Below are 21,162 nucleotides of genomic sequence, written 5' to 3' on the forward strand. Positions count from 1 at the left end.
TAAAAATTCTTTTTAGGCATAGGAGGAAAATTATGCCAACTCGAAGGCCTGTTTATCGGTGATTCTGCTCAAAGTGGACGAACTTGTCATATCGTTTCAATTGAGACACTTATTGATGTTTTGCTTGTGCTATACGACGAATGTTGCAATTCTTCGTTACGCCGTGAAAAGACTGTTTCCGATTTTATTGAGTTTGGTAAGAAATTTTGTTTCTTTTTTAATCTCGGCGAGATAACTTTATCTTTGTTTTTAAATTTTGTCTGTTTTGGCTGTCGTATACACGTACATATGTTGATCGCATCATTGGTTCTTTGCAGTGAAACCAATAACTTCATGCATCAAAAACTTGCAATTGACACGAGAGGACTTTGAAATCGTCAAAGTCATTGGCAGAGGTGCTTTCGGGGAAGTATGCGTTGTAAGAATGCGTGGCTCGGACAAAGTATTTGCTATGAAAATTTTGAACAAATGGGAAATGTTAAAACGTGCTGAAACGGCGTGCTTTAGAGAAGAAAGGGATGTATTAGTGTATGGTGATCGCAGATGGATCACAAATCTGCATTATGCCTTTCAAGATGACAATAACTTGGTAATATCACTTAACGTTGCACACTGTAAAAAGTATTGACCAGCTTTTGTATCACTAATTGCTGTAACTGATTGTATTGCTTTGTTTTTTGTATTGTGTTGCAACAGTATCTGGTCATGGATTACTATTGCGGAGGAGATTTATTAACGTTACTGAGCAAATTCGAGGATCGTCTACCCGAGGATATGGCTCGATTTTACATAGCAGAGATGGTGCTAGCTATAGGTTCTATACATGACTTACGCTATGTACATCGTGACATAAAACCCGATAATGTTTTATTGGATGCAAATGGTCATATCAGATTAGCTGACTTCGGTTCTTGTTTACGACTGTTCGAGGATGGTACAGTGCAAAGTAACGTCGCTGTTGGTACACCGGACTACATTTCACCAGAGATATTGAGGGTAATACATTATTCTGCAGGATAGAGATATGTTACTTTGACCTTTCTCGCTCATTGCGTTCGCGTATATGTGATGTTATGTACTTTATCATATTTGCATTATTTTTTATATTTTACTACTGTTAGGCAATGGAGGATGGTCAAGGACAATATGGTCCTGAATGTGATTGGTGGTCTCTTGGAGTGTGTATGTATGAAATGCTCTATGGCGAAACACCTTTTTATGCAGAATCTCTAGTCGAGACTTATGGAAAAATTATGAATCACAAGGTAAAACTTTAAAATTTCTATAGATCTTTTTTTTTGATAAAACAACACCTTTTGTTCATTGTTTAATAATTGGATTTAACATTTCTTTTTCGCAGAATTGTTTTGATTTTCCTATGGACGCTATGTATGATGTTTCTGAAGAAGCCAAAGATCTGATGCGGAAATTGATTTGCAGCTCTGAATTTAGATTAGGCCAAAATGGAATTGATGATTTCAAGGTAGTTTTTGTTGTAGTAATCATGATGGCATATTTTATTTATATGTTGTTTTTATTAAAAATGCAGAAACATCCGTGGTTCGATGGAGTCGATTGGAATACGCTGAGAGATAGCACTGCGCCATACATTCCTGAAGTTTCATCACCTAGTGACACGTCCAACTTTGACGTTGATGATACTGATGTTCGCACTTCCGATGCTGTTCCACCAGCCGCGAATTCTGCCTTTTCTGCGCTTCATTTGCCATTTGTTGGTTTTAGTTTTACGCAAGGAAGGTATGAAACGTGTCCTTTCTTTTTGTTCTAATATTTATACTATATACGTAACTATACGCGGCAACGTGACGTTCACGAATATTAACGTTTCATTATTTCCTTGATTGTCACATTACAAAAAGATGTAAAAAGTCACATGACCTGAGTAACAATTAATATCGATAGAGATAAATAAAGCAGATATAATACTGCAAGAAATATTGCTTATTTGTTTCCGAAATCTGTATCTCTTATAAAAGGAAATATTAGCTTTTTCATATATTTTTCCATTTGATAAAGGTTATATATTACACTGATCTCGCTAGTCAGTCTGATTGAGGATTGATAGCGGATATATTTTTGCTTGGTGCAAATAACAATATGAAACCAATCTCGGAAGCAAATAAAAGTATTGCTTTTTATGTAGCGATAATATCGTCGGCAGTTGAAACGCCACTCACAAGGCATCATTCGTATTATACTTTTGCTTATTAAGCAAAACTTATCGCCGTATTTACGATACACCGTAGGACCGACTAAATGAATCGAGTCGGTTGTTGCGAATAGCGTGTTACTATACGCCGAATTTGTCGATTTTTATCAGTAATACGCTTTATTTGCTTTATCTTCAGTTTCTAACATTACAGTTGCATATCGGATCTGGGTTGTATTTCTACTCTGTCTCAGACAGACAAACGTATACAGATACTCGAAGAAGAAAATACACGATTGGTACAAACTATTGACGATATGAAAAATCATTCGAGTATAAGTCATTCTTCGCCTGGTATCTCGCCAGATTCTAATAATGCGACCAGAAAACTTCAAGATGAAATAAACACGCTCACAAAACGCAATTGTGGTAAAATTATAAATTAAAATTTCCGTAATTTGTGTATGTATGTGTTCGTGTTATAACATTGATGTAACATCTGCTTGTTCTATATAGAATTGGAGTCGCAGTTGAAATCTATGGATATTCCTCGCGAATTACGAACTTTAGATAACGGTGACATGATGAAATATCGGGAACTTGAGAAATTGGTTCGATGTCTACGCTCAGAGAAAGAAGAAGCTATCAAGGATAAGTTGGACGCGCAGGAGAAATTAAAACTTCAAGACAAGGAGTTGAAGGATGCGCTCACGCAACGTAAGCTCGCGATGACGGAATATACGGAAGTATCGGATAAATTATCCGAACTGCGGCAACAGAAGCAAAAATTATCGAGACAGGTTCGTGACAAAGAGGAAGAGTTAGAAGTTGCGATGCAGAAGGTCGATACTTTACGCCATGATATTCGGAAAGCTGAGAAACTGCGTAGAGAGTTGGAGAATAGAATCGACGAAGCGATGGCAGAGACGAGCAAAGAAAGGAAATTAAGAGAACGCAGCGAGGAATATTGCAAACAGATGCAAGAAGAGATGGAGAAGATCAGACAACGTTCTCTTGGAAATGACGCTAGTGCGAATCACGCTTTGGCCACTCAGGAAATTAATAGATTAAAGGCGGAAGTTGAAAAGCTTGAGGTTCAGTATAACGAAAACTTGACTCAACAACAAAGTAGATTTAACCTTGAAATTCGAAGTTTGCAAGAACAATTGCACGAAGCAGAAACTAGAAGAGAACTGTTGGAAAGAGAGGTGCAACTGACCAAGGAAAAATTGGATGCTGCGAGATTGGAAAATATCACCGATAGCGAAGAAACTATAAACGAGTTAAATAGGCGTCATGAGAGGGAAAGGATTATATTAGTGGAAGAAAATAAGAAGCTTGTATTAGAACTCGGCGCCCTCACCGATAGCGTTAATAGATTACAGGGTGAAAGAAGACAGTTGGAGGATGAATACGAAGAGTTGAGGAACAAGAAAGAAGCTATAGCGCAGTGGGAAGCTCAAATTACCGAAATTATTCAGTGGGTATCAGATGAAAAAGATGCTCGTGGATATTTGCAGGTACATTTGCGCTTTGATTATTTCATCCTTAAATGTCTATTATTCGTCGAGATATGACGACGTATAGACTGAACCAAATTTTTTATTAATTAGTCTCTGTTCACAAAAGGAAATTATTATCTATTCTGATCTCAGGCCTTGGCTACAAAAATGACGGAAGAATTGGAATTCCTGAAACACTCTGGTGGAGTTGGTGGTGTTGGAAGTGGAACTACAATGACGGATAAAAATTGGCGAAATCGTCGATCGCAGAAGCTCGATAAGATGGAACTTTTGAATTTGCAGAGCTCCTTACAAAGTGAAATACAAGCGAAACAAGCAATTTCAGAGGAACTCACCAAAACTCGTTCGGATTTGATAGCTGCACAAAAGTAATTTTCACCGAAGAATTGATGAAAAATAATATTGCGCTAGTTGCAAACAAAAAAACGATAAAGGCTTTGGCACATAAGAAAACGTAAGGCAGTAAAATGTAAGCAGTAAGCTAATCGGCCAATCACAATAGAGGCAATAAACGAAAGTAGTAATAAATTTAAAATATTGATTTGCTTACGTCTTACTACTTAAGTTTTTTGTGTGCCATATTTTTAACTGTATTTGAATATTTTTATTCTTATCCTTTTCATTCTTTTCTTGTTTTAGGGAATTGAGGGATTTCAAGCAGCGATTAGATACCATGTCACATGAATTAAAGCGAAAAGATATGCAAGTAAAAGAGTTGCAAGCGCGTCTCGATACCGGGGATGGCTGTAAGTACACTTCAATTGACAATGTGGAAAGCGAGAAATGCACAAAAATCCGTTCGTTATATCGCTATGGAAATATTGCGTTTACACTTGTTCTGCAAGTTGTAGCTATATACGTTATTTGATTTGTAGATGTGATCTTTATACAAATGTTGAACGTGTTTTAAATTCTAGTTTCATTATGAAAATATATACTGATAATTGTGTGAGGGTACGTGTGTGCGTGCGTGTAGACGCGCGCGCGCATATATCAAATACTTATAGGCTGAGGCTATTCTAATCTCAATGAAATTTCTTTATAATTATACTTGCACTTTCAATGGCAGCTTTTGCATGCGTATCTTCAAATCAATGTAGTTTTGTGGGAATATTATAGATCGATATAAATTGTTTTTTCTTGTTTTGTATGCAATATTATTTATTTGTCAGGTTATACTTACGCTGTAATATTTGATCACATAATGGATGCTTTCCATTTGATGACACAAGTCGATACAAGTGTTGTTCTATGTTTGTTATTTCACTGAATGTCAAGAAAGATAGAATGATGCTTGTGTCGACTTGTGTCACTAAATGAAAAGCACCTAATGACGATAATTTATGATTACGGACAAATGATGAGATTCGTTACCATATATTCAGTAAATGTACACTGAAAAAGAATTTTCAACTAACTAATAAGCCTCCGAGGTAATATAAAATTTAAAATATTACATATATATGCAATTTTTCTAGAGCAGTGCTGGGATTTACTTGCATATTTCAGCTTGGTTTCTGCCCCTTATTCCACCAACCCGCGCACAGTCTAAATGCCGATCGGTTGAAAATCAGCCGAAATGTGCAAGTAAATCCCAGCACTACTCTAGAGAACAATGCTGTTTTTGTAATTTGAAAGACTTTGTACTTTGTTCACATGAAAGTGATGATAGCACTATAATCTCTATAGAATTTTATTCTTAGCTAGAATAAAATGATAGAAGCTAGTCTTATGAAAATATTATCGAAAAAGTGATTATATATCAATGATGTCTTTTCTCAATAATTTTCATTCTTTATTTGTAAGATTGTGGATAAGATTGAAGGCATACTTGATAGTTTCTTCTTTTAGATATTGTCCCTGTAATATTCATACTGCATATTTATTTATTTTACTACTCTTATCTGTATATTACAACTCAATCATCTACATTGATCAATATTTCTGGATCTGTTAATTTCCGAACGTCACATTGAAACTCGTATACTGTTTCTTCCTGAACAAAATATACTCCATGCAATGTGTTCTATCAGTTTCTTCTGAATGCTAGCAAAGGAAGAGAGGTGTCATAAGTGATCGGTTGTTTAAATTGCCGTTAATTCTTTTTAAAATATATCTGTCAGTCATCACTTGATTTGGAAATGTTACCAGACACAATTACCTTAGTAATTTCGGTTTGAACTAAAGTATCTTGACCCATCTCCATTTTCATTGCATATAAAATTGTGCCATCAGCGAAATTATTATACATATTTACGATATAAAAATTATTTTAGCATGTGTCGTACATATGTAATATATTATATATGTATATCTGAGATATTTGTAGGAGATGGTTTTTTTCATTCGTCTCACTAGTACCTTTGTCGTAATATACATTATGTTGATTTATTTGAGAAATATGTAGATAAAAAGAGATCGATAATCGGTATAAATGGAGGAAATCTTACTTAATATCATTTGAAAGGATAAACTAATTATATGTATATATATTTTTTTTTACTGTTATATGGAATATATATATATAAAAAACACTTTATCGTAGTCATCGCGATTGTTATTTAATGCAACAATCTAATTTGTCGGTGTAACGTGTTATTTGAATGTCTGTAAACTGGGGAAAATTGTTTCTTTATCTAGAAAGCGCGAGAAAGGTTTATCGTTTGAGATTTTGTGTTAAACTTGATCTATGTATATTAATATATAAAGTACAAATTATAGAGATCGTAATTACTGGGATCTATGTAGCATAGTAACTCGATTCTCCAGTACGGTATGCGATTCTGATTTCTAGACTACAAAGTGCCTCTGTTTATTGGCGTAACGAGCTGCGTGTGGGGCCTCTTGTTGCTCATCTTCAAACTATATTTGTGACAGCTGTCTCATCCAGCGATACAACAAGCAAACCTCCAAACATCGTTAGCACCAAACCCCAACGTATCATCGTACATCAGCCGTCGTCACCCCTACCAGTAATGCGTGCCCCCCGCATCACGACTTGTCGCTTATTAACTAGATTCGTTCCAGTCAACACGTTCATCAGTCAGAATGCCGTCACCATCGTATCGCCGCCTGGTAAATGATGTGGCAGCAAAAAAGTGACTTTGGATTGGACATGCTAATTATACAATACAGCGCTATGTTTCCTTTTTATTACTCCACTTCTTCCATTTCTCGTGTTTTCTTGAGAAAAATTTGATAGGAACAAAACATAGCACTGTGTTGTTTTTGAAACTTATCAGAAACTAAGCAGATATTGATGTGTGACGTCCGATATCCTTGTTCAAGTTGCAATGGTGTTAATGGATTTTGTAAATGTTGCATTCTTTTATAAGCTGTGTAGTTAGCTTTATTCATGGTGGAAGAAGACAGGCGAGACAACACGCAAAAGCAATTTAGAGCAATCAGCTAGCCAATCAAATTTGGGTCCTAAATTTTGGTTGTACCACACATCCCTCAAGTTGTCACACAACAGTCAATCAAACTGAATCAAATTTGGATACTAAATTCCTACTGCGCATCTCTCAAGTTGTCTCACCTATCTTCTTCCACCATGGCTTTACTATTCGATCAATTGATTGATCGTTTTTTTTTTATATTTAGTGGATTAACAGATATGCGCGTTGTGTGAATTATTTCCTTTTATATATACCAGTAGAAACCAACTGAATTGGAACTCTTGTAACGTTTCAAGCTACTTTTTCTCGTGCATATTCCAGCTTACAATAGTTATATTTGTCATAATATGGAGCATGTGGAGCATAAAAGATTCCGTATCTTTGTGATGTTTCTTATATGTACTTATGGCGCAAAGACATTAGAGAAGCACGCAATTATTAATAATTACTTTTTCTTTTTTATAAAGCATGCATATTTCGCAAATGTATATATGTACTAAGAGGTTCACTATATTTTCAGGTAAAATGTTACATGCCGTTCAAATTTTAGTACTAGAACAATAGTGTTATTTTTTTCATATTCGCAAATATTTTACATTTTGTATATTGCCGAATATTTATACTTTTTATCATCATCGTCACGTTATTTAGCTAATCTTTTTATTAGTTCTAGAACGTCCTACATCACAGATGTCATATCTCGAGCACTTTCTTAAAGAAACCACAAGTAGTACACGTCATGGAAGTGTCGACAGTGTGGAAGGTGACATTGAGGACAATCGTGCACCTAGTATTACGAGCAGCAAAAGTAATCTGTCTGAACTTAGTATTGTAAGTATCTCAAAGTATATATATTTTATACAGGGTGTGTGTGTGTGTGTGTGTTTCAAAATTCGTACCACGAAATACAAGATGTAATACTTTAGGCTAAAATAAACAACTTTTTCCTTTAACAAAATTGCGTCCGAAAAATAATTTTTGCGCTTATTTGTTAACTTCAACCTGCTCTCCTGCAAAAACTACTTATCGGACGCAATTTTGCTAAAGGAAAAAGTTATTTTTTGTGTTAAAACGAACAACGTTTTCCTGTAATAAAATTACATTCGATAAATAATTTTTGCGTTTACTTGTATAACTTCAATCTGCTCTCCTGCAAAAACTACTTGTCAGATGTAATTTTGCAAAAGGAAAAAGTTGTTTCTTTTAGCATAAAGTATCATCTCTTGTACTCCGCGGGCGCGAATTTTGAAATCCCCTGTATATTTAGAAACAAAAAATAAAGTAAATTATAGTGTGCTTCGTATATATAAATGCACACGAAAATATTTCACTCAGTTTCATCTTTTTTTTTTTATTTTTCTTCTATTTCTTAGGACCCAACTTCGCCATTATCCCATGAACTTCTAAACAAGTCTTCGTCTACTCATGGTCAAATCAATTTGCAACCAAAGCCTAAATCACACCAATTTCTCGTACGGACGTTTTCAGCACCGACAAAGTGTAATCATTGCACGTCTTTAATGGTTGGTTTAACGAGGCAAGGAGTCGTATGCGAAGTGTGCGGTTTCGCGTGCCATATGCCTTGTTGCGACAAAGTACCTTCAATGTGCCCTGTACCCCATGATCAAAGTAAGTAATACCATGACTAAGATTCATTTAAAAGATCAAATTTTGTTCAATATCTGACAAAGCTGACTAGAGATTTCAGACATATAGATTTTAATATGTAAATTCATCTGTTTATCAATCAAAGAACTCGGTTAGTTACAATTTAGATACGTTAAACTGTCTTATCGCATCTTTGTGATATCGCACAATAGATGCGTAATTTCTTATCATATAATTTCTTCGACTCGTGATGTGCTTGTTTCAGCCAAACGACCACTGGGGATCGATCCTACACGTGGGATAGGTACTGCGTATGAAGGATACGTCAAAGTGCCAAAAATGGGTGGTGTCAAAAAGGGTTGGGTGCGTCAATTCGTCGTAGTTTGTGATTTCAAATTATTTCTCTATGACATTTCACCAGATCGCAATGCTTTGCCATCTGTATACGTTTCGCAAGTTCTGGATATGCGAGATGAAGAATTTAGCGTCAGCTCCGTTCGTGATTCCGACGTGATACACGCTACAAAGAAGGACATTCCGTGTATATTTAGGGTAATGTTTCAATGTCTAATTTTAATCGGATCTTAGAAATCTTTTCACTGTTTGTGCCAGCAATAAAACAAATAAATCATGTAGCATCTTCTTTATTGTGTATCGGTAAATTTTATTCAGCTTAGTTGCAACAAAGTGATATATTTTGCGATTCAAACTCACTATTTTAATTTCCAACAATAATAATTTTGTTTCTTTTACTTACTATTCTTGATAATCGAAAGTATTTATGTATTCCATGATTTCTTATGAGTGCGTGTCATATTTTGAACAATAATAACAATGCACATTGTTTTTTTACTTAGAAGTTGCGTAAATTATCTTGTTTTTTTTTTATTTAGATAACTACGTCATTATTGGAGCCTCCTGGATTGAGAAATCATACGTTAATGTTGGCAGATACGGAAAGCGAAAAAACAAAATGGGTAGTAGCCTTAAGTGAACTTCATAGGATTTTAAAGAGAAACAATCTTCCGAACACAACGGTATATAGTTAAGAATTAATATACGATATATTCTTTCTTTCTTTCTTGTCTTTATTTTTCCATCTCCTTTTATATCTCTTTCTTTTATAGTTTAACTATTATCTGTTACCAGAAAACATAAAATAGCAATACTACTTTTTTTCTTTACAAATATAATACACCGTTAATACTAATACATTGGTATATTGTGTTTATTGCTGTAGATTTTTAGAGCGAAAGAACTATTGGACAATACCTTGGCATTCATTAAAAACGTGATGTCAGGAGCGATTATTGATCCGGATCGTCTAGTCATTGGTACAGAGGAAGGTCTCTTCTGCTTAGATTTAGATCGTAATGGTGAGTAGACGAAGCCGTCTAATCAAGACGATTCTTTATACTTTAGACTTACCGAGAAATATCATCATCTTTCCTTGTAGATGTTTAAAAGTGCGAGACCTTGTTCGCACGTACAGAAAAAAAGTACAGTTAAGTAAGCAATTGTACCTAACGATATGTATAGCTTGGGCGTAAATTTTAATGAATTTGTAGAAATTGCGAGAGTCGGGGAAGGAAAAAAGATATATCTTCTTGAATATGTTACGGAGGAGCAATTAATAGTGGTATTGAGTGGAAAACAACGTCATGTACGGCTGGTTCCAGTACGTGCCTTGGATGGAGATGAAGTCGAATGGATTAAAGTAGCAGAGACTAAAGGCTGCATCACATTAACAACTGGAGTAGTGCGTCGGAATCCGCTTAATTATTGCTTATGCGTTGCAATAAAAAAACAAGTAAGGCGCGCAATTAATAACGTACAATTAAATATAATACAATACATAACTTACAATATATATGATACTTCATTTCAAGATGTGTATGTAACACCATGCAACTTATTTTTTATAGAACGCGTCTCAAATTATCATCTATGAGATAACACGTACGAAAACAAGGCATAAACGCATACGTGAATTAATGTTACCATGTCACGCACAAACCTTACAAATTCTCTCTGAAGGACGCTTATGCGTTGGTTATCCATCAGGTTTTTCTATTTACAGCATTTTAGGAGATCATCATCCTATTTGTAAGTATGGTACAAGACGAATATATCTCCTATATTGTCGCTCAGTTCTATTTTACATCGTAACCACCTTTACTTTTTTTATAAGCACCCTTATCAAACTCTCTTGTACTTATTGCAGCCTTGGTCCACGCTGAGAATACGCTCTTGGGTTTCCTCACCTATAGTGCCGTGGATGCGTTACGTTGCATAGAATTGACACGCGGTGAATTCTTATTAGTCTTCCATACATTAGCAGTATATGTTGATAATCAGGGAAGAAAGAGTCGAGATCGGGAGATAATGTATCCTGCAGTTCCTACGGCAGTTAGTAAGTACTACAACGCTTCGCTTTTCTTAGCGTTGAGACACTACCGTGTCTCCAGGTCCATCTAAACGTCGCGAGTCACATCTATCTGATCGTGCTACTCTCGTGCTAGCACGTATATTCTTAGCGTTCGGTTTGATCATCGAGATGCTTCAATACGAATCTTATTTATAGATTCATCCTCGTTGTATTTATGAATCACGATTTCAAATTTCAGGTTATTGCGAGGGATATCTATTGGTGTATAGTGAGACTCATATTGATGTGTTTGACTGTACATCTGGAGACTGGTTACAAACGCTTAATGTGAAACGAGCCCGACCGTTGAATATCTCAGGCTCTCTTACGTCTTGCGTAATAAATGATATGCCGTATGTTATTTATCTCAGCAATTTACATCAGCGTAAGTATCATGCTTTCCACCTAAGAACCCAGAAGATGCGCGCGACACGATATACATATTTATTACAAATAAAATTATGTAACAAAGAGCTGATCCCGTTTGCTTGGATTAATTGGCTATTGTTGGATTAATTAGTTATTGTTTAACATTATAAATACTCTAGGAGAATTATTAAATTTAATGCCATTGGATGCGAGCGGTAGACAAATGACAAGGCCACGACGAAGATTTTCATTACGAGAAGGCAATAGAGCTGTTCGTCCTACAGATAGACGTTCGAAAATGATTTCTGCACCAACAAATTTCAATCATATTAGTCATATGGGTCCAGGAAATGGAATTCAGGTATGTAAAAAGTTTAAATTTCGTAAATGACAATTATTACTATGCGTTACTGCAGACATTATATAGAAGAGTTAGTTTCAAGTTTTAAAAAATAACTTGAAAAAGTCATTTTGACATTTGTTAATCCTAGTACTATGTACATGTACGTTCATTTGCGTATGTAAAATATATGTACTATTTTATATATATTTTTTTTATTGTAGATACAACGTTTATTAGATTTGCCTACGACATTGGAAACTGCTGATCAACAACATACGAGTCATCATGGTAGTTCTCATCTTCATAGTAGCCAGCAAAGAGTAAGTAATGTGAATTACTCGTTTTTCGATGAACAAATAAATTACAACAATTTTTTCCTAATACAATTCTAACAAGACAAACAATTACATAAGCGACTTCTCTTTCCACTTTACTTTTTTCTTTATAGCTATATGATGCTACGCTTCAAACACCGAACAAACCAGCACCATTGCCTCCTAGGCATCCCCCTTCTGACGCACGTCGCCTGAGCTCGCATATGTCAAGAAACTCTGGATATTCGCCGCATAACGGTAAATTAATAAAATAATAAAGTATATGTAACACGTTAACAAATTTGTTTTTCTCATATATGCCTAATGTTACAAATGAAATTGTATATCCGGAAATCATATTTTTCGATTTTTGCATCGAATTTAATCAGATAAAATATGTATATAGGTTCGACAACATCACGAAGAGGTCCTGCGCCACCACGACCAACTGCCACGCCTCCTTCCTTACCGCGCACTCCGGTGGACCAAATCGATTCGGAATCGTTACATTTGCGTTCACACACTCCGCTCTCTCTCGGCAGTATTGCATCTTTACATAACAAGGTAATTTATTATTTTTACATCGATATGTTTCTTTGTGTATTATTTATGATTAATTATCATTGCGACACAAAGGATCAACTTATCAATTGAATTTATCTACATGCTCGTCGTACAATTCTTAAAAATAGATGGCACATTTTGTAATTATGAAACGTGTATTTATACACGAACAAAATATATATACATATACGCGCGTGCATGCGTGCATGTAAAATATATATTCATGTATGTAACATATGTTTTTTATATAGGAGCATCCATCTGGTGGCAGCCCTAGACATTCTATAGCTTCGAATAATAGTTCAAATCCATCAACGCCACCGAGTCCTGCCCATGATCATGGATCGTCATCGTATGATTCATAAATTTATTTAACTTTATGAAGATTTAGATAAACGGTATGTATCTAGTACATATTTAAGGAAAACGATCAATTTGATATATATTATACATATGCATATGTATACCTGTACGCGTCCCTATAGTGTATATATATATATGTATATATGTTGAGCTCTTATATGTTTACTATATATTTCTTCATTCTTTATCTATCTTTCCATCGTTGAAAACGCATTTTGATAATCATTGACTATGTTGACTACATTGATTTGTCGATCGAATCCGAACTTATTAATCTTTGAAGCTCCGTTATTTGATATATAATAAATCGAAAAATTTAAGTTTAGATTCGAGCCTAACATATATAGTTATATATTTATAACGTACTTTACAGATACGCAGTACTTGTGTTTGATCTTTAAAATGAAGAATTATATTTCGGGGTATTATCTTACCGTCGTGCAATATAATTATGCATACTTGATGTTGTATATGAGTCAAACAAGTATCGTGATTATGCGCTTTTAACAATTTTGTAATGTATACTGGCGCGCTGCGTAATTTTATATATACATATATACATAAATCGCAGCAAATTTTTTTTTGCAAAACATGCACTAGTGCATTTCTATAATTTCCTGATTTTTAAGAGTTTATATGTAATTTATGATGCACTTTTTTTAATGGAAAAGTCTATTATTAATATAATGGAAAATTATTGTAAATACTTTATACACTTGAAAAAACGAGAGAAACATCGTATCATTAAGCTCGCTTTTGCGATGCCATATCTATTTCTTTGGATAGTTGTCCTTCTTTACTTTGATAAGAATGATTTGACAATTTATATGCAACAAAATTGGAATCTCAGTCAAATTAACTAGCAATAAAATTTTAACAATTTAATGTATCTTATACATACCTTCAACTTTAGACGAAAACAGCAGCTACGAACGTATAAGTATACTTAACTAACGTTACACCGGGAATAACTGCGTGACTTTTATATCACTATGAAAGGCGTCTCCCTTTTTTTCTTTCCTTTTTACCGTGCACATATGGACGATAGCGCTCTCTCTCTCCCTCCCCCTTTCCCCTTCTTTCCTCCCTCCCCCTCTCCTTCTCCCCTTCTCCCTCTCTACCCCTATACAAAATCAAGTGAAAAAGGAAAAGATTCAAGTATGTGTGCTTACGTTATTGGTTTCTCGCTTTCATAAGTTCACTGTGCGCGATTATCCCCGGTTTAACGAGGTAACGAATTAGACGGAGAACGAATCGATTCGATGCCTTATGATTAATCGTTTTCTATCGCGTCATACGCACTAATGTGCATGGTATTATCCGACGTGTGAATAGTAGAATGATCGTGTCACGAGCTCCCGCTGATAATAAGTAGTTGTTAAGAACGTTAAGGACGTTGCACTCATTTAGATGCGCTATAAGCATACGTGATGTCATCATGTCGAGAATATGTGGCAGAAATACAATGTATCGTGTGTATATCGCGTGTGTATCCCAACTGGAAATAGAACAAGAGAGTATTGTCTTTTGACATTCAATCTTGAATCGAAGGATAATCATCAATTAATAGAATCTTAGCGCGGATCATTGAAAATGCTAGTTAAAAATAGAGAAAAGAATTACAGCCTGTGGCAATTATTAGACATATAACAAACTACACTTACATAACTACGTTTAAGTGCAATGTATCGAGAAATTAAGGATAACTTTAAAAATAATGAAAAAGTGACGAAATAGAAATATTATACATTGTCATTGAAGTCAGGACGCTCGAAGTAGTTTTTCTCTTTTGTAAATTAATACATGCGAATTAGATTTAAACATGTATATTACGAAATTACGACACGATTTCGTTACTTTTTTTTTGTATGTGTAACGAGTGGGCAAAGTGCCAGTATGCAGGGCGTATGACCAAATGGAACTAATTTATTTCAAACGAATATATTCCTTAACTTTGTAATTAACAATTTATATCGTTATTATCAATTCTTCTTTTATAGCTATAGTTATTTAACAAGAAACAAGAAGGCTTAAATTATCGAAATTTCAATTATTTTAAACGCGCTGTGAAACGCAAACTATGTTGTATACGTTTTGAAATTTAAGAAAAGAGGAATACAATGGGTACATTCAGAACAACTGCTCACTGAACGTTCAGTGAGGTTTTTCATCTGATTGGTCTATATTTTAGAATATAATGAAATATGCCAATCAAGTGAAAGAGCTCACTGAGCGCTTAGTGAGTGGTGGTCATTCTGAATACACCCAATTACACATATGTTTACTAAAAGACAAAAAAAGGAAACAGCTGTAGAAAACCATAAAATTTGATACAAGAAGACAACTGTCTCAGGATTCTATGCCAGTAGCTTAAGTATGGTATAACATTACGATCAAGAGACTCGAACAAACTGCTGATAGTAATTTTATGTTTATTGCATATCTCTCTCTCTCTCTCTCTTCCCCCTATCTCTCTGCCCTTCTCTTTCCTTCCTTCTTCTCTTCTTTCCCTCTTCTCTTTATCTCCAACTTAATTTTGAACACGTGAGAAGCAAAATTATTCGAAATTAGAAAGTTGGGTGATACACAAGTACGTTGAAAATTAAATAAGAGTACGAGTAAAAAGATGGCGCGCGATTATACTCAATTATAAAACCTTTACGTGTACGGAAAAAAGAACTTTCAGTAAAATGTTTACTATTATTGTATTTGAGGATTATAAGTGCGTAAAAAAAATTTTTTAGATGTAATCTTTAAGAGATTTTGTGAGAAAATGATGCACAAAAAAATTACCAAGAAATAATTTTACCACAGATTATAAAAAATAATTTTTTTTTGTTTTGATGAAAATCACACGCACAAACCAGATTTTTTTTAATTTCAACGGCATTCTCTTTATAAATGATAATTTCATCAATTAAGTTTGTGGCATAGAATATGTGGACATTTTTAAGATGCGTATTTTGAAAAAAAAGCATATTTATTTCCGTTTATATGATATCGCAATAAAATAAAAAATTAACGTTTTTATAACTTTTAATAACATTACTTTTTAAAAATATTTTATTCGCCATTCGTACAAAATCTCTAAAGATTATGTTTATAAAATAGTTTTATATCCTTAATTCTCAGTTAACAGTAAGCATTTTACTGGAGTGTCTCAATTTTTTTATCCCAGTCAAAGTGTGAACTCAGTAAATGTATACATTTTACTGTAGTCTGCTGTAGTCAGTGTATACATTTACTATACGTAAATGTATAAATTTTTTTTACTAGTAAGTGTATACATTTACTAAAATTAACATTGACTGCGACACAAAAAAAGATCCTATAGTCTCTTAAACACGCTTGTATGTGCGTACGTGCGCGCGCGCGCGCGCGCGCGTGTGTATATATATATATACACATGTGTGCTTCCTAGATACACATTACGAATACAAGTTACTATTGATGGCTACAATAAACTTGATAGCCTTATTCTAAATGTGGTCAGAAGAGACATTACAATACTTTGAGATTAAGAGGATCCTAAAGCCGTCTGTATTACTCACTAAATCATATAATTTTTGTATAACAAATACTTTTTTCTCTTTCACATATTCAAAAATCCTTTTCTAGGATTAAAGTATACACATTAATACGTGTTTGTAAGGTGAAGTTTATGCCGAGACCAAAAATTTCGAAATTGATATATTTTTTACCATTGCATAGTATAACATAGCATCTCAAGCTGTCAAGTCGTGATAACATTTACTTGATACGAAAGTTTTGCAACCTATACTTATGAAATAGTAATCCACAAACATGTAGTTTGCACGAACAGATAACGTCGAGTTTTTAGAATTAGACTTAGACGCTTTATCGCGACGAATTTATTATACGAAAATTGACACGAACGTGCGACTGCGTGTATCATAGGTGCGTGAGATATTAATGTGGTAGTATATAAAGGTATGTCGATGCGCTTGAAATACAGCGACCTCTGGTGACATCGTCGGAGTTCGAGTTTCGCTTTAGGATCTTCTTAATCGTTGTAAAAGGATAATACCGTATATATAACGCATCATTTCTCGTAACGCTAAAACGCTAAGTGCAAGTGAAATAAAGTTTAGTACTGACTACAATCGCAATTGAAGAATATACGTACGAAACGGACGTATCGTTGTACTTATCAATAGAGTAATCCGTCTATCTTCCGTTATTGTTACTTAAGGGTTTTAAGAAGAGAGATATCGACTGTTCATTTTTGTTCAGATTTAGAGATCGATACATCATATGACATTGTTGTGTCGTCATTTTTGGTCAGATTTATCGATTGATACATCACACGAAAGGAATTGTCATTCCTGTATATAGCATTGATTTCATATCTTTGTAAATAACTCGATTTCGGTCTATCTCGATTTCTCGAATCTATTTAATAATAAGGTATACATATATATAAGTATATATATATATATATATATAAGAATATTGTTAAGTACATTGTTTTTGTCAAGTATAGATACACGGCATTCTACGCGCGACAACAAATTATATATTATTATTATAGTTATTTACAGATTGCACGAATGTGACTAGCGTTTTTTAAGTAAAGCGAGCAGACATCCATTTAACCCTGTATAACCCAGTGTAATTATTTCGAGTAATAATGATTTTAATTCATTTCAGTAGCGCTATTTCACTAGATAAGACAGCAGCGCGTGTGGAAAATAGAAGAAATTATTACAATATTGAGAAACATTCCTCCGGTTATCAATCCTCCACTTCCACATAGATTGTGTTTGGCAGATATCGATCAGTTTATATATATATATATAATATATATATATACACACACATACATACATACAGAGTGTCCCGTAAGTTTTGGCCAATCACTTTTGTGTAGATAGAGCGGACTAAACTGAATCAAAAAGTTCTTTACCATTTTGCAATTTTCGCAATGGTTAACAAGATATTAATTACTATAAAAATTGCCGAAAAATTGATTTTTAATAATTTTTTTCTCAAATACTATCAATTTTACAGAAAAACTGGAACAGATAAAAATTGTTTATTTTCTTCTCATATAATTCTCATAATTTTTTTAGTATTTTTTATTAACTTTTTAGTACTGCATTTTCTTATTGGCAACTATTTTTTACATGAGAAAATACGATATTAAGAAATTCTGAAAAAATTCTCAGAACTTTATGAAAAAATAAAAAAATAATTTTTGTCTTTTGCAGTTTTTCTGTAAAGTTAATAATATTTTAAAAAAATTATTGAAGATCAATATTCGGCAATTTTTAGTAATTAATATCTTATTAATTATTGCGAAAATTGCAAAATGATAGAGGACTTTTCGACTCAGTTTAATCCACTCTACCTGTCCATGAATGTGGTCGGTTGAACTTCCAAATACCCTGTATATATTCCGGATGTTCAAAATAAAGCGTTACAAATTTTTATCTCGGAAACTGCATTATTGAGAAAAATTGTTCAAATAAAAGTTGCAGGGTTCAAAAAGATTTGTTTACTGATCTTATCAGTTTGACTTTGAGTGATGTCGCCAAGGTCAGATCAAGATAACGTCGATTTTTAAAAATGGAAACCCTAAATTTGATTCCAGAATCTAATAGCCGATGTCGACAGCTTTCCAAAACACTATAATAAAGTTATTTTTTATTGAGTATTTTTCGAGTTATAATGCTTACAGTACCACTGACATTAGCATTACCCAAGATGCCCGACCGACGGTTAAAACCTCTTGAATGTTGTTCAGGGCAGAGAGAAACCTGAGTCATACCGGTTTTTTTCCTGTTACCGTCGAAATCTATGTGATTATATAAAACTATATGATTATTTTTCGAAAGATTATCGGTACGCTTCTATCCTGTAGTCACATAGTTCCCAAACTGAAAATGGATGTACGGGCGATTTCAACGGTAACAGGAAAAAGTGATACTGTAACTTTCAAGCATCATAACTCAAAAAGTACTTAATGAAAAAATATTTTCTTAAAACGTTTTGGAAATCTCTCGACATCAGTTATTAAATTCTGAAAACAAAAGTAGGATGTTCCATTAAAAAAAATTAATGTAATCTTGATCTAACCTTGGCGACGCCACCCAAGGTCAAATTGATAAGATCAGTAAATAGATCTTTTGTCTAAACAATTTTTTTCAATAATGCCGTGTTTCTGAAAAAGTTTGTGACGTTTTATTTTGAACACCCGGTATATGCGGTGTGTCTCAATAACTATTACCACCTGAAATATCTTCTAATCTATAAGGTGTAGAGAAAAATTTATATAAACAAAATTACACGGTGTAAAGGGAGCTATTATATAGTGATAATTTTTGTGCAGGTGAAGGCGCGCGCGCTTCGGAGATTTCAAGGTTAACTTCGTTTTTTTTAATGGAATTATATGAATTTTGTTTACATAATATGATTCCTTTAATTATTCTGCATATGAAAGTATTAAGATAGTGATATAAAAAAACCTATAGTTTTACAAGATGTTTTATACCTTATTCTGGAATATATTGACCTAAAATGTTAAATAACTCGTAAACTATTAATTTTTTTATAAGCATACCTTCATACTTTTATGAAAAGAATAATGAGATGATTGGTGGAAAAGAGACAATTGGTGGAAAGAAAACACATGGTTGCTTTAAAAAAATATGTATGCAAAATGAATAACTTTTTAAATAATTAACTATGTGTTTTCTTTCCATCAATTATCTACCTTAATATTTTTATATGTAGAATAATTAGAAAAATCATATTGTGTAAAACAATCGTACAATTCCATTAAAAAAAGTGGAGTTGACCTATAAAGTCTCAAAAAATATGACCTTGAAAAAATTCTTTGCTGATCATAATATGTATGATATGTACCCCTTCAAATTTTGAACAACTTTCTCCTTTAGTATTTTCTCATACATTAAAAACAACGGAAATATTTCAGACGCTAAAATTAGAGAAAACACCCTGTACATACATACCTAATGATAATATTTCGAATCTGGAGACACGGTAGTGTCTCGGCGCTAAGACATGGCGTGAGACATTACCGTGGCTCCTGTACGCGTAATATCAAACAAGAAAGATGTATGTACGTACAATGTCGATTGCTCATTCTTTATTAATGTGATTGGCACGTTACAAAATTTTGTGATATAATAATTGGGTTATAGAGGGCCGAAAAAGAAAATTGTGCATTTTAAATTGTTTATCTCTGTCAGCGTATAACAGTAGGATTATGTTATTCTTCATTTTGCAAACAATTAATTTTCTCCCGCACCCCACCCTGTCCCTCTCGTGCCACATATATGCACGCACGCACGCATACACACTCACATACGCGCGCACGCACGCACGCACGCACGCACACACAAAACTTATTATTTATAGCAATATACGCGTATTGTTAGCAATATTTATTAAAGACGTATAGCGAAATATTATTTGCGCTTTGAATGAAAGTTGTATTTTATTGTAAATTATCGCATGTGAGCTACTATTAGCAAGAAAGAAGACCAAACTTTATGTATTTAGTATCTCGAGCTATAGGGCGCAAAACTCTTGTGTCTGTAGATTTTGTAGTATATTTATATCGTTTGTCATATTCTTTCTCTCTCATGTGAGGCTACCACGAAAAAGGTAGTGAGATGCGTATACTATATTTTTTATTTTATTCATTCGAAAACAAATTAATTTTTCTGTGTAGAATAACTATTATTAATAAAAATAAAAGAGCCCATCGTATAATTACTCTTAACATCATTGAGATTATTTTATTTTTCTTTTAGTTTAAAATGTGCGAAATAGAAGATAAAGTTTAAAATATAAATTCAAACACTGCTTTCTGCTAAACACAGTTCTGCTTCTTTCTTGATGCAACGGTCGTGGATCTTTGAGTTCTATGTGATCCTTAGGCCGGTATTCATAGTCAGATCTTATATTCAAGACCGTCTTATGGTACGTTTCCACTAAGCGCGTCACGCGTCGCGTCGTCCATCGCGTCACGACGCGACTCGAAAGAGAGAAAGAGAAGGGTTGTGCACATATATAAACTTCTTTCTCTCTTTC

General features: G+C 33.9%; 1 protein-coding gene across 2 annotated transcripts in view; it reads left to right on the forward strand.

Annotated features, from left to right (window-relative positions):
* gek (serine/threonine-protein kinase gek) overlaps positions 1–13,191 on the forward strand; it is a 14,720-nt gene extending 1,529 nt beyond the window's left edge. Inside the window, exons 3-27 of one of the 2 annotated variants that reach the window (XM_018512092.1) lie at positions 17–196; positions 318–589; positions 697–996; positions 1,122–1,265; positions 1,361–1,483; positions 1,550–1,758; positions 2,385–2,599; positions 2,687–3,690; positions 3,826–4,061; positions 4,333–4,439; positions 6,571–6,768; positions 7,759–7,922; positions 8,465–8,720; positions 8,965–9,251; positions 9,593–9,736; positions 9,940–10,075; positions 10,268–10,509; positions 10,625–10,805; positions 10,924–11,112; positions 11,327–11,512; positions 11,676–11,857; positions 12,061–12,159; positions 12,288–12,411; positions 12,560–12,717; positions 12,969–13,191. In XM_018512092.1, the coding sequence (XP_018367594.1) occupies positions 17–196; positions 318–589; positions 697–996; positions 1,122–1,265; positions 1,361–1,483; positions 1,550–1,758; positions 2,385–2,599; positions 2,687–3,690; positions 3,826–4,061; positions 4,333–4,439; positions 6,571–6,768; positions 7,759–7,922; positions 8,465–8,720; positions 8,965–9,251; positions 9,593–9,736; positions 9,940–10,075; positions 10,268–10,509; positions 10,625–10,805; positions 10,924–11,112; positions 11,327–11,512; positions 11,676–11,857; positions 12,061–12,159; positions 12,288–12,411; positions 12,560–12,717; positions 12,969–13,082 (5,450 nt within the window). In that variant the 3' untranslated portion in view covers positions 13,083–13,191. The remainder of the gene's footprint in view (positions 1–16; positions 197–317; positions 590–696; positions 997–1,121; positions 1,266–1,360; positions 1,484–1,549; positions 1,759–2,384; positions 2,600–2,686; positions 3,691–3,825; positions 4,062–4,332; positions 4,440–6,570; positions 6,769–7,758; positions 7,923–8,464; positions 8,721–8,964; positions 9,252–9,592; positions 9,737–9,939; positions 10,076–10,267; positions 10,510–10,624; positions 10,806–10,923; positions 11,113–11,326; positions 11,513–11,675; positions 11,858–12,060; positions 12,160–12,287; positions 12,412–12,559; positions 12,718–12,968) is intronic. The other variant, XM_018512093.1, reaches the window with a different exon arrangement.
* The last annotated feature ends 7,971 nt before the right edge of the window (positions 13,192–21,162 follow it).

This window comes from Trachymyrmex cornetzi, unplaced genomic scaffold (genome assembly GCF_001594075.2).
Source record: "Trachymyrmex cornetzi isolate Tcor2-1 unplaced genomic scaffold, Tcor1.1 scaffold392, whole genome shotgun sequence".
Lineage (NCBI taxonomy): Eukaryota > Metazoa > Arthropoda > Insecta > Hymenoptera > Formicidae > Trachymyrmex > Trachymyrmex cornetzi.